This window comes from Peromyscus californicus, unplaced genomic scaffold (assembly GCF_007827085.1).
Source record: "Peromyscus californicus insignis strain IS unplaced genomic scaffold, ASM782708v3 Scaffold_7__1_contigs__length_154581171, whole genome shotgun sequence".
Lineage (NCBI taxonomy): Eukaryota > Metazoa > Chordata > Mammalia > Rodentia > Cricetidae > Peromyscus > Peromyscus californicus.
In genome coordinates this window covers 126,119,599-126,133,043 of record NW_026294595.1, presented here as the reverse complement: position 1 = coordinate 126,133,043, position 13,445 = coordinate 126,119,599, and the positions used below count along the sequence as shown (strand labels likewise).

Genomic DNA, 13,445 nt, shown 5'->3' with positions numbered 1-13,445 from the left:
CTGGGAATTGAACTCAGGACCTCTGGAAGAACAGCCAGTGCTCTTAACCACTGAGCCATCTCTCCAGCCCCTTTGTTTTGTTTTTTTGAGACAGGGCTTCTCTGTGTAACATCCTTGGCTGTCCTGGAACTCACAAAAATCCACCTGCCTCTGCCTCCCGAGTGCTGGGATTAAAGGTGTGCACCACCACTTCGAGGCTTTAAAAGACTGTAATTGTAATTACGCATGTTTTGCTTGTGTGTATATTTGTCATGTTATAATTGTATGTTTATGCATGTTTTGCCTGTATGTATGTATGTGTGTATTGCCTATGTGCCAGTGTTTGCAGAGGACAGAGTAACCAATTGTTGGGAGCCACATGTGAGTGCTAGGAATTGCACCCAGGTCCTCTGCAAGAGTAGCAAGTGCTCTTAACTTCTGAGGCATCTCTCCCATCTGCCTTTTTTCCATTTGGGGAACAAGGTCTTATATTGTAGCTCAAGGCAGATATCAATCTTGTGGCAATTCTTTTGCCTCAGCCTTCCAAGTACAAGGATATCAGTGTGAACCACCAAGACTGGAATATGTGTGCGTGCGTGTGTGCGTGCGTGCGTGCGTGCGTGCGTGCGTGCGTGTGTGTGTGTACTCTTTACATTTGAGGCTCAATTTAGGAGACCTACAGACTTTTCTTTCGTCCTTCTTTTTAAAAGAGTGTCTCATGTAGTTCAGGCTGGCCTTGAACTCATCCTTCTGCCTCTATCTCCTAAGAGCTGGATTACAAGTTATGCACAACATACCTTCCGGCTCAAGAGAATCTCTTATTGGGTATCTTCTGGTTTTGCTTTGGTAAATTTAGGACCGTAATTTAGCATTACCATTACCACACACAAACAAAACAAGTTACAGAAGACTTTACCTAAAAAAGGATAGCTACGGATATAATAAATGGCTTACTCAAAGCACAAACTGACATTTCTGCAAATTCTGCACAAAATAAGCACAGAAACTGCACCATACTTGCCATTCTCTTCTTACCTGATAATCTACAAGTAGCTCTGGACCTTTGAAGTATCGGGAAGCAACTCGGACATTATATTCTTGGCCAGGATGATAAAATTCAGCTAAGCCCCAGTCTATTAGCCTTAGCTGAAAGAAAAACAAAACAAAACAAACAAAAAAACCAACATGTCACATATAATTACAGCATCTTCAAACTATTCATTCTGACACTTGTCAGAACCTTGCAAAGCCGCTGCCTTTTCATTTTAGCTATTCCTCTACACATGCAGTGAGCTTTCAACATGTCAGCACTCTGCCCAGACCCTGTTCCCCATCTTCAGAGAAGAGGTCTGCCAACAACGCAGGATGTGAAGATTCTCTTCCCCGACCTCATTTCCTTCTTCTCTTTCTATCTCAGCTCTACACATGCTGCTGTACTAGCATGCCACATTGTGATGTTATGAGTTTAATACACACACATTGTTTTTCACCCATGTTTTCTGTCTAATTTCCATAATACCTATATTTTCTAAGTTTCTTTTTTTTTTTTGGTTTTTCGAGACAGGGTTTCTCTGTGTAGCTTTGCGCCTTTCCTGGAACTCACTTGGTAGCCCAGGCTGGCCTCGAACTCACAGAGATCCGCCTGGCTCTGCCTCCCGAGTGCTGGGATTAAAGGAGTGCGCCACCACCGCCCGGCCTATTTTCTAAGTTTCTAAAATGATAAACATACTTTTTGGTACAGTTTTTGCCTTTTTCTTTGTGTGCTGGTCTTTGATCCAGAGCTTCCTAGGTACTGAGCTCCATTCCTAGCCTGAGTTCTGGCACAGTGTAGGCCTCAGAGAGCAAATTCTCCCTTGTGTATTCATTTTGACCATTCCTCTTTCTCCTGAAGGTAAGGAATAGAAACTAAGTTTCTCTTTCCTACACTAGACCACAGAAACTTGTATGAAAACCTGTTTTGGCAGATCATATATGAAGATACCCTTTCCAAATGGGTCTTGTATCACGTCTGGGAAGATTGTGAAAAGACCAGTCTTGCTTGTTTCCCACCGAGCCCACTACATGCTACTTAGCTGTTCTCACTTCATCACACTTATTACAAAAACAAAAAAAAAACCCACAGGGTAGAGCTCTAGGAGCTTCTGGACAGTTATGTGGCAGTTCCTGGAAGGCAGTGTAGTGGGAGATGGCATGGAAGCTCTGCACAACTCCCCACAAACCTTGTCCTCAGCATCTCTTCATCTGTTGTCATTTGTAATATCATTTGAACAAATCAGTAAATCTACTTACCTAAATTCTGAAATGCTCTAGCAAATTGAATCAGAGAAGGATTTGTGTAAAAAAGTAATAACCAACTGTTCCAAAGTGCAGATAAAACAACCTGGGGCTTGTAGCCAGCATTTGAAAGGGAAGAAGGGGAAGCCTTAGGAATCTGATATGACGTCTAGGTAGACAGTGCTACAACTGAATCAAATTAGAGGGTATTATGCTGGTGTCTGCTCTAGAATTTAGCTTACTCAGGGAGAGAAATTCTTTTTCTTCTTGAAATATACTTATTTCTTACATTGTATTGCTGGGTCTACTCCAGTACTCTCAAAGCTGTCACTTTTCCAATGGAACCACATAGTACATTCTTCTACACTGTGCTGGCTTGTTTTAGTTTAACTTGACACAAGCTAGAGTATTTTGGGAAGAAGAAACCTCAATTGAGAAAATGCCCCAACCAGATTGGCAGGCAGGCAGGCAAGCCTGTGTTGCACCATCTTAAATGGTAGGTAGCAGGCTGAGCAAGCCATGACCGAGCAAGGCCAGTAAGCAGTACTCCTCCATGGCCTCTGCATCAGCTCCTGTCTCCAGGTTCCCTTAGTGATGGACTGTGCTGTGGAACTATAACCGAAATAAACCCTTCCCTACTCGAATTATTTTTGGTCATGTTTTTTAATCATACCAATAGAAGCTCTAACTAATTACAAGATATCCCTTATCTAAAACTAAAGTATCTTCTATAATCTGTCACTGCCTACTCCCTGATCCCTCCATCCTTCCTTCCCTTTCCAAAACCTCTCTGAAACAGGGTCTCACTATGTAGAACCAAGCTGGCCTTGAACTCAAAACAATCTCCTGGCCCAGTCTCCAAAGTATTGAGACTGCTTGCATGATGGCTTTAGCTACCACACTTGACTGAAATGTAACCTCTGTTAGAGATAAGCATTTTTGTCTGCTTTGTTCATTCATATACCTCCAGCCTCAAAGAACCTATTACAAAGAATGTGTCGGAAAATGTATTAACTAGGCACCTAAATTCCCTAAGACTACAACAGTCATCACTGTGTAAGAGGTGGATTTGGGCAATTTAAAAATCTTAATGTCAGGGATGAGGAGATAGCCCAGTCAAAGTGCTTGCCATAAAAGGATATAAACCTGAGTTTTAACCTCAGCACACATATGCTGTGGGATGGTCTGTATGTCAAATGTGTTGCTGATTGGTCAATGAATAAATCACTGATTGGTCAGTGGCCAGGCAGGAAATATAGGCGGGACTAAGAGAGAGGAGAATTGAGAGAACAGGAAGCTGAGACGGAGAGACACTGCCAGCCGCCATGATGACAAGCCGCATGTGAAGATGCCGGTAAGCCACGAGCCATGTGGCAAGGTATAGATTAATAGAAATGGATTAATTTAAGCTGTAAGAAGAGTTAGCAAGAAGCCTGCCATGGCCATACAGTTTGTAAGCAAAATAAGTCTCTGTGTTTACTTGGTCGGGTCTGAGTGGCTGTGGGACTGGCAGGTGATAGAGATTTGTCCTGACTGTGGGCCAGGCAGAAAAACTCAAGCTACACACATACACAAAAACAACACCAGGCAAGGCAGCACAAATTTGTAATCCCAGCATTGGGGAAGTAATGGCAGGTGGAACGACCTATGCAGCTCACTGGCTAGCCAGCTACCAAATTAGAGAGCCTCAGGTGCCAATAGAAATCCTGTCTCCAGCTGGGCAGTGGTGGTGCACGCCTTTAATTCCAGCACTCGGGAGGCAGAAGCAGGCAGATCTTTGTGAGTTCGAGGCCAGCCTGATCAACAGAGCGAGATCCAGGAAAGGCGCAAAGCTATGCCAAAAAAAAAAAAAAAAAAAAAAAAGAAAAGAAATTCTGTCTCAAAAAAAAAAAAAAAAAAAAAAAAAAAAAAAAAAGCCGGGCGGTGGTGGCGCACGCCTTTAATCCCAGCACTCAGGAGGCAGAGCCAGGCGGATCTCTGTGAGTTCGAGGCCAGCCTGGGCTACCAAGTGAGTTCCAGGAAAAGGCGCAAAGCTACACAGAGAAACCCTGTCTCGAAAAACCAAAAAAAAAAAAAAAAAAAAAAACCAAAAAAAAAAAACAAACAAAAAACCAACAAGCAAACAAATGCCAGAGATGTATGACTCCAAAGGAAGAAAATCCAAAATTGAAACACATATATCTGAACACACACACATTTGTAGACTGCTTGTGTAGCATGCATGAGGCTTTGAGTTCAACCCCCAGTATCACATAAACTGGGCATGGAGGCTTAATTATTTCAATCACCTGCCAAGTATTTATCAAGTATCTAACAGGTACTAAGATAGACAATAGGGATAAAGTGTTCAAAATGGACTGCTAACTCCATCATGTTTATAAAAGAAGTTTGACTATGGCTTTACCTTTCTGTGCTCATGATCAATCATGACATTATGGGGTTTCACATCTCTGTGCATAATCCCCATGCTGTGACAATAATCCAGGGCCTGCAAGAAAGAAAACATTTCTTACATGAGTCATTGTTTGGAGTTGCTTTTCTTCTAGTCTCACAACCACCCAGGGGACCAGGGTGAGGACAGTCACTCTCAGCTATTCTTCAAGACCTGGTCCACAAAGTCCAAGACACTCAGGGATCTAATAGTCAAGCTACAAAATCATCTCATCTCATCTCTCTGTGAAAACAGGGTCGTGCTAATGTTGTAGCCCAGGCTACTCTTAAACTTCTGTCAACATGTCTGCCTCAGCCTCCTGAGTGCTGGGATGATAGATATATGCTGCTCTTCATTTCAGCATCCTTTCTCTTTAGAAAGAACCAAAGCGTACAGCAACTGTACAACTTCGTACCCAAAACCTAAATTATTCCTACAAACACATTCCCCTCAGAAGAAAATTAGCCTACCAACACTTTATTTAAAGAACAGTAATTTCTTAAGTAGCTGAGAGGGGGGGAGTGTGACTCACCAGCTGCCTGCTTATTTGAGTGTTTTTTTTTTTTTTTTTTTTTTTTTTTTTGTTTTTTTGGTTTTTCGAGACAGGGTTTCTCTGTGTAGCTTTGCGCCTTTCCTGGGACTCACTTGGTAGCCCAGGCTGGCCTTGAACTCACAGAGATCCGCCTGGCTCTGCCTCCTGAGTGCTGGGATTAAAGGCGTGCGCCACCACCGCCCGGCTATTTGAGTGTTTTATCTGCACAAAACTGTGCCTATGTGTGTACATATCATCCATGGCTATTCTCTTGCTGTAACAGCAGAGCTGAACAGCAGGACAAAGACTTCAGCTCTATAAAGAAATTTGTCAACTCCTGACCTAGGTCATCTAGTACATGAATCTCAATATAGTTCGTAAGTTTAAGTTAAAGTGAATGGAGCAACACACCTTTGAGTTTGTCAATCCTGGCCTTTAGTCAACCAATGCCATTAGCTAAGTTCTTGTTTTTCCTGAAGGACAACCTGGGATTCTAGTTTGCAGGACTGGGCAAATATATCTACAGCTTACGTCCTGCTTTCCACTTGAGCCAATGGAAGATCAGATGTCTCTGCAGGTATATCTTTTGATGCTATTTTTTTGGGGGGGGGGAGAGGAGAAACAGTGTTTCACTATGTAACTCTGGCTGGCCTAGAACTCACTATATAGACCAGACTGGCCTCAAAACCACAGAGATCTGCTTGCCTCTGCCTCCTAAGTGCTGGGATCAACAGCATGTACAAACATGCCTACCTTTCTTTTGATACTTTTAAATCTAAAACAGCTGGCATGATATTAACCCATGATTAATAAGAAACTTTAGCCAACTCTAAGCAGGTCTTTCCTTATAAAGCTGACCTTGTAACTACTGAGTGGCAAGATAATTTGTGATCTCACTTTAGAAATCAAAGTCCACCCACTAGTAGTCAGCAATCTATAAGAAGAAATTAACAGTCCATAGAACAATAACCCTCTGAGGGCGGAGTTCAATAATCTTTTTTTAATCTTGTTTGTTTCTTGATAGTCTCACTCTGTAGCCCAGGCTGGCCTCAAACATGTGGCAGTCCTCATACTGGGATTACAGGAAGGCCTGCACCTCTAGGCCAGCATCATTTGTTGAATCCCAAGTAAAATAAAGTATATCAGCAGCCAGTGCATTAAAAAAAAAAAAAAAAAAAAAGAGTTGTTTTCACACTGTCATTTCCACTCCCAGTTTTCTTTAAGGCATTCTAGGGCTGGGGATACAGCTAATTGGTAAAGTACCTGTTTGGCATGCATCACAGAATAAAAACTGTTTAAAAAAAAAAAAAGGCATTCCAAAGTTGGGTGCCGTGGGTCATAACTGTGAGTCCCAGAATGTGGGAGGCTAGGGCAGGAAGATCATCAAGAGAGGCCACCCTGGACTGGACTGTCTTGTAAGTTGTAGGCCAGCCTTGCTTAAGAGACCCTGTTGCATAAACCCCACACGTTCTAATTATAAGTTCTATTGCACCCCATTTCATTACCAAGACTTTACCCAAGGGTCTAATACTAAACACAATTTACAACTACTGCTGAAGCTCCCTGATTTGAGTACACATTACAAAGTTAATCCCCTGGTTCTTCTACCATCAAATAAAACTTTTTGACAAAGCAAAGACCAATTTAAAAATACTTAGTACCTACAGTTACTTACTTTTAGAATTTCATACATGTAAAATCGAATGTCATAGTCTGTTAATGTCTGGTACAATTGCTGTTAAAGAAAAATGAAATTATTTAAGCTATAAAGCAATGTTAAGATTTTCTTATCCTAATTAATAGTAATTTCAACTAAGAAATGGCTCATTAAGATTTGTTTTTCAAATGTTCTCTACCTCTCCACCAAAAATTCACTTTCAAGAGACTCTTGGAGTCTTCACCTCTACACGAAAAGGTAAAGAATAACGTAACACATATTGAAGCTATAATGGAATGTTGGAACCTACTTACACATATGATTGACACAACATGCACTGATACACTTTTACAACCTAGGGTTTTCTTTTTCATTTGCCTTCTCACTCCCTTCAAAGGCATTTTGGTAGACAACCTCCGTAGTAGTGAAATGTCCCTTCTTGTGCCTGCACACTTGGTACTATCATCACCAGTGGGTATGAAAATGTGAAGAAAGATTTACTGAGCCAATTGAACAGAACCATTCCAGTCTCTGGTGACTATACACTCTGCAAACATCTGCAATATAACTTTTCCAGTTTCTCAAAAGGCTGCAAATTATTACATCTAATTACCTTTAAATGGTGAGTGGCATTCTCTGACAGTTTGAGTTTATCATTCTGATTCTAAAATATCTAAAACAGTTTCTCTTTTCTCTCTTTTTTCAAGCAAATTAAACCATCTGTTTAGTGACAGTAACACTCCTGATACTGGCCTTAGACAAAGGCCAGTCCAACTCTATTAAATGTGGACTTGAGGAAAGCACTACACTTTTCAGTTATACCGGAACAGAGAACTGTGTGAATAGGTAGGCCACTCAGAGACATGTATTGTACATGTTTGTGTTATAGTAAAATCTTACATGACCTTTTCTCATTATCTTTTATGATCCATACCCCAGGGGAGGGAGTACAGCTCAATGACAGCTGAATTACCAGGCACTTTAAACTCTCAAGACCTGGGTTCAATATCCAACAGAATGAGAATAAGGAAACAGAGTAATAGCCTAAAGTTCCTAAGATCCGAAGGAATTTGCATGTAGTCCCTACTATTATAGAAACCATTTATTCTTTCTTGAACTTCGCTGCCTAAAGTCAACATGTACTGTCACCCTGACTAGTCTGGACACCAGTAGAAACTGTTAAGTCAATGATAAATGTGGTGAGATGTAAATGTACTCACCAGTTATTCAAAGAGCACTAAACAAATACAAACATAAACTATCCAGACATGGAAAACAGGTACTACTTTTAGCACTGATCAATCTAGGGGCAAAACACTCTTTTTAAAACAAGCAAAAAGCAGGCTCTTTTTACACTGTCATGTCCAAAAGACTTTCTGTATGATCTAAAAATCTAGTAGTTTGAAATGGTTTCTTATGGATGATACCTTGAAGTCTGTGTTGTTTACATGTTCAAAAACCAAGGCGGGCGTTCGTGACTAAGGGAAGAAAAAGAAAAGACATTAGTACTGTCCCTGGCAGCTTTAGTTTCCAGCTTGTGGCCTTTGTGTGGGAAATGTGGCAGTCTTTGCTGCAGTAGTAAGAAAATGTGTCCACTCTGATCATTAGCACACTTAGGTTATTTTTGGAAGGATTCTGAAGAAATCTCCCAAGGCTCTAGGAGACCCAACAATATTTCTATTACCCACCAGCTCTAGGCCTAGGTTTGCAGATTGGATTTACACATTTGGTTTTTAGTGTTATCAATCTCCTACGCTAGAGTAACAGACTTTGTGTGTGTGTATAAAAAATGTATTTGCCGGGCGGTGGTGGCACACGCCTTTAATCCCAGCACTCGGGAGGCAGAGCCAGGTGGATCTCTGTGAGTTCGAGGCCAGCCTGGGCTACCAAGCGAGTCCCAGGAAAGGCGCAAAGCTACACAGAGAAACCCTGTCTCAAAAAACGGAAAAAAATAAAAAAATAAAAAAAAAATGTATTTGTATGTTTTAAGTCTCTTCTTTCATAGCAGGACCTAAGCTGGTTAAACATGTAACTTATTTAGAACATTTAAAGCAATATTTAATGGTGAGGTAGTGAAAACAGAACTAAGTAAGATGTATTGGGGCCCAAAACCACCTGAGCCCTGCTCGCCTTGCTAACAACTACTGTACTTACCACAGGGTCTTTTACAATGTCTGCAAGTGTGATAATGTTGGGACCACCTCTCAAATTCTCCAAAATCTTTATTTCACGCTTAATTTTCTTCTTTTTTACTGGCTGAAACGGTAAAAGTATATTAGCATACACACACACATAAAAGTATTTCTGAGTATATCTCACAGTTACTGTAACAAAAACAGCTTCTATATGAGCTTCCTGAAGAAAGGAAATGTACAGACTTCTCAGAACCCCAACTCCCAGCACTATCAGGCACTCTGCAGGTACTTAAAAGTATCTACTCCAAAGACCAGATATCCACAGAATTATCATTTAGTTTCAATTTATTTGCAGTATGTCACACTTTAAAACCTTGTTAAGCCACCATTTAAAATGGCAACACAGTAGATCTTTTTAAACAAAAAAAATCTTTTAATGGGGCCAGAGAGGTGGCTCAGCCTTTAATGGCACTTGTCACCACCACTGCTGTGCTGATCCTGAGAGTCATCCTAAGTCCATATGATGGAAGGCAAAAATCAACTCTTCCAAGTTGTCTTCTGATCTCCAAAGACCCACAAATGTTAAAATAAAGCTTTTAATACATTAGAAAAGGGGGGGGGATCTTTTTCATTCCTTCCTGCACAGTCTCCTATAGCCCAGGTGGCTTCAAATTCATACCAATATTCCTGCTTTGCGTCTTGAATATACTTTAAAGGAATGCAATTTCTTTTAAAATGGCTAATAGCTAGAACTAATAGTTTCTGGGGTTTTAGGTGTGTGTGTGCTTTTGTTTTGCCTGTGGACTATCATTAAAAAATTTGTGAGATGCCGGGCGGTCGTGGCACATGCCTTTAATCCCAGCACTCAGGAGGCAGAGGCAGTTGGATCTCTGTGAGTTGGAGGCCAGCCTGGTCTACCAAAATTTGTGAGACAAGAAAAATGCTACAAATGAAAAGTGTTTGGGAATTTCTGCTTCTTAGTAGCAACAGACACTTCTGTGGCAAGGAATGATGAGCTGAGTCCCCAGAATAATGTAGCATAGCAGGCAGTGCATTAATCAACAGAAGTAGAATATTGACACCCACTGGCAAATCTGACTTATGTAATATTTCAAAAACCTTAAGCAAAAATTTATGTATTTTTAAAATGTTATGTGTATGGGTGTATGGGTGTTTTGCCTGCATGTGTGTCTGTGTACCACGTGTATGCCTGATATCCTCAGAGGTCATAAGAGGGCATCAGATTCTCTGAAGAGCAGTCAGTGCCCTCAACCACTAAGTCATCTCTCCAGTCTTCTAGAGTCAACATTGAAAGTATCAGATTATGTAAATACTGTTTCCTAAATTCTCTTTGCAAAAGAAAGCATAAGAGACACTAGACTTGCACTGCTACACGGCACTAGTCAGCTGCAGCTAAGAAGCAACCACCTCCTTTTCTTTTGTTGGGGAGGGTGTGCGCCGGTGCATGTGCATAGATACATGTGTGTCAATACGTGCATAGATACATGTGTGTCAATACTGGGCATCTCCTCAATTGCTTCTCCACTACATTTGTTACAAATGTTATATAACATTTATTTACTTTTAATTAAGCTGGAAGCACAACACAGGGAGAGTTGAACCATGTGGGTTCTAGAGGCTAAACTGAGGTTGTCAGTTTTGGCAGCAAGCATCTTTACCTATTGGGCCATCTTGCTAGTGCTCTACCTTATACTTTGAGACAGGGTCTTTTTATCCTCTCTCATTAAATTTGAAGCTTACTGAGTGATTAGCCTGCCTGGCCAGAAAGTCTCAGACATACTCAAGCCTCTAAGTTTCCAGTACTGGAATTACAGGAACGCACAGCCATGTCTGGCTTTTTAGGTGTTTACTAGGGATCTGAACCCAGGTCCTCAGACTTGCACAGCCACCACTTTACTGAGTAATGTTCCCAGCTGTTATTTTGTTTCTTTCTCCGTTTTTTGCAGCACTAGGAAACAAACCCAAGACCTGATGCACTTTAAGCAAGCATTCTACCACTGAGTCACATGCCTAGACCATTCCTTTTTCTGATGAAGCATGTGCTCCCAGGCTTGTCTTAGTCCCTACCACTCACATAGCTGAAGTAGAGATGGTGATACCACATTAGGTACACACACCTGCTTGCTTCCTTATTCTTACAAAGCAAAGGCAATGATTTGCTTATTAAAAACAAAAGCATAAAACAAACTGAAATGGATATTAGGTAAGACTTGGGAAAGAGGAGCCTCTTCGGCCACATTCTAACCACCTCTTCTCTTGCTTTAGGTCTGATCTGGCAAGCTAGCATTGGGTGTTCTGTTGACTTCAGAGAATATAAGAGGCAGGCTATATTACTGGGGAAAAAAAATCTTTCAAGTGACATGTATAAAAAGGCATCTATATGAATAGATGCCACATTTCAAATAAGTCTGACATTTTTTCTCCTCTTGTACTCACCTTGAGAATTTTAACAACAACTTTTTCATTATTTGTGATGTTGATGGCTTCAAACACTTCACTGTATTTGCCCCTGCCTAATTTTCGAACAAGCTGGTAGTCATCTTGATTTCTGTGGATAAAAACAAAGTGACAATGATTTCAAAATATCAAATTTTCAACTTGTAAAGCTCTATTTTTGCCAGGCATGGTGGAACATGCTTATAAGTCCAGCACTTGGCAGGTGAACACAGGAAGATCTGCATTCAAAGTCATCCTGGGCTATTTACAGAAAGCTTATTGAAGCAAGGAAGAGAAGCAACACACACACACACACACACACACACACACACACACACGAAAAGAGAAAGAAATAGACAACTCTTATTACCAGCAGAAGTAATATAAGTAAGAGATACTTCAAATGTTACATTAAAAAACAAATCTGGGCCGGGCGGTGGTGGCGCATGCCTTTAATCCCAGCACTCGGGAAGCAGAGGCAGGCGGATCTTTGTGAGTTCGAAGCCAGCCTGGTCTACAGAGCGAGATCCAGGAATGGCGCAAGGCTACACAGAAACCCTGTCTCAAAAAACAAACAAACAAACAAACAAACAAACAAAAAAAAACAACAACAAATCTGGGCCAATTAAAATTATGTGTGTAGCAAATAGGAAAGAATTTGGGGATATGACTCAACTGATAGTGCTGACCTAGCAAACACATGGCCCTGGGTTCAACCCCCAGAACCATGTAAACCAGACATGGTACACACCTATATTCTTAGCATTCAGGAGGTAAAGACAAGTGGATTGAAGTTCAAGGTCATCCTCAACTACATAGTTCAAAGCTAGCCTGGATTGCATGAGATTCTGTCTCAATAAACATTAAAAAGAAACAGAATTATTATTATTATTATTATTATTATTTTTTTTTTTTTCCGAGACAGAGTTTCTCTGTGTAGCTTTGGAGCCTGTCCTGGAACTCACTCTGTAGGCCAGGCTGGCTCCTCAGAGATCCTCCTGCCTCTGCCTCTGCCTCCTGAGTGCTGGGATTAAAGGTGTGTGCTACCACCACCCAGCTGAAAAAAGAATTATTATTATTAAGCTTTTTTCAAATATTATTTTAAATCTCCAACTCTTCATGATCTAATGGCACAGTACACATGGTTAGTTTGTACTGAGATTTAAATATATGTTTGTTTCCAAAAGCAAGCTACTTCCCCTTCAGTAACTGATTTGTATATAGTCTTGCTTCATACTAGCTGGTCCAATATTGGCACTGAACTCAACATATGATCTAAGACTATTACAGTTCAACTATACCTGGTAGCAGCCCTTTCTTATCAAGCTTCTTGTCTACAAGTGGATTCCAAATATGTATGTTTGATCTTTCAACTGTCCTTCAGGACAAGACCTGACATTTAATAAAGCTTGCAACCACATCAGAAATAGTGAACCTGCTGAGGAATAATCCTTTTGTACATTGAAAAGACTTGTCACTTCAATTTGTTTAATGAGACACTGATTGGCCAACAATACGAAAAGTACAGGTGGGGCAATCAAACTGAGGATGCTGGGAGGAAGAAGGGCAGAGTCAGAGAATCGTCAGCAGACTCAGGAGAAGCAAGATGGGCGTGCCGTGCTAAGAGAAGGTACCAAGCCACGTGGCAAAATGTAGATAAGAAATGTGGGTTAATTTAAATGTAAGAGTTAGCTAGTAACAAGCCTGATCTATTGGCCGAGCATTTATAATTAATATATAAGTCTCTGTGTCAGTTATTTGGGAGCAGGCAGTTGGGACAGGAAAACTCTGCCTACGGAACCAGAAGTTCCATGTTTACCCACACTCTGCTAACTAATAAGGACATTAGAGGTCATAGGCAGAGTAAAGAATAAGGCAGATGTTAATTCTTTTCCTCATCCCCTGCTGCCTACGTGAGGCCCTTGCTCTAACCAACAATAAACACAGTTCCTTCAGGAGGCCTGGCTGGTTACAGGGGTC

The 13,445-nt window shown here is 41.0% G+C and overlaps 1 protein-coding gene across 3 annotated transcripts in view; it reads right to left on the bottom strand.

Moving 5' to 3' along the window:
• Csnk2a1 (casein kinase 2 alpha 1) overlaps positions 1 to 13,445 on the bottom strand; it is a 54,194-nt gene that overhangs the window by 17,316 nt on the left and 23,433 nt on the right. For all 3 annotated transcript variants that reach the window (XM_052722990.1, XM_052722991.1, XM_052722992.1), the window contains 6 exons: positions 11,466 to 11,577; positions 9,028 to 9,129; positions 8,301 to 8,351; positions 6,892 to 6,951; positions 4,658 to 4,741; positions 1,015 to 1,125 (listed from right to left, as the gene is read on the bottom strand). In XM_052722990.1, the coding sequence (XP_052578950.1) occupies positions 1,015 to 1,125; positions 4,658 to 4,741; positions 6,892 to 6,951; positions 8,301 to 8,351; positions 9,028 to 9,129; positions 11,466 to 11,577 (520 nt within the window). The remainder of the gene's footprint in view (positions 1 to 1,014; positions 1,126 to 4,657; positions 4,742 to 6,891; positions 6,952 to 8,300; positions 8,352 to 9,027; positions 9,130 to 11,465; positions 11,578 to 13,445) is intronic.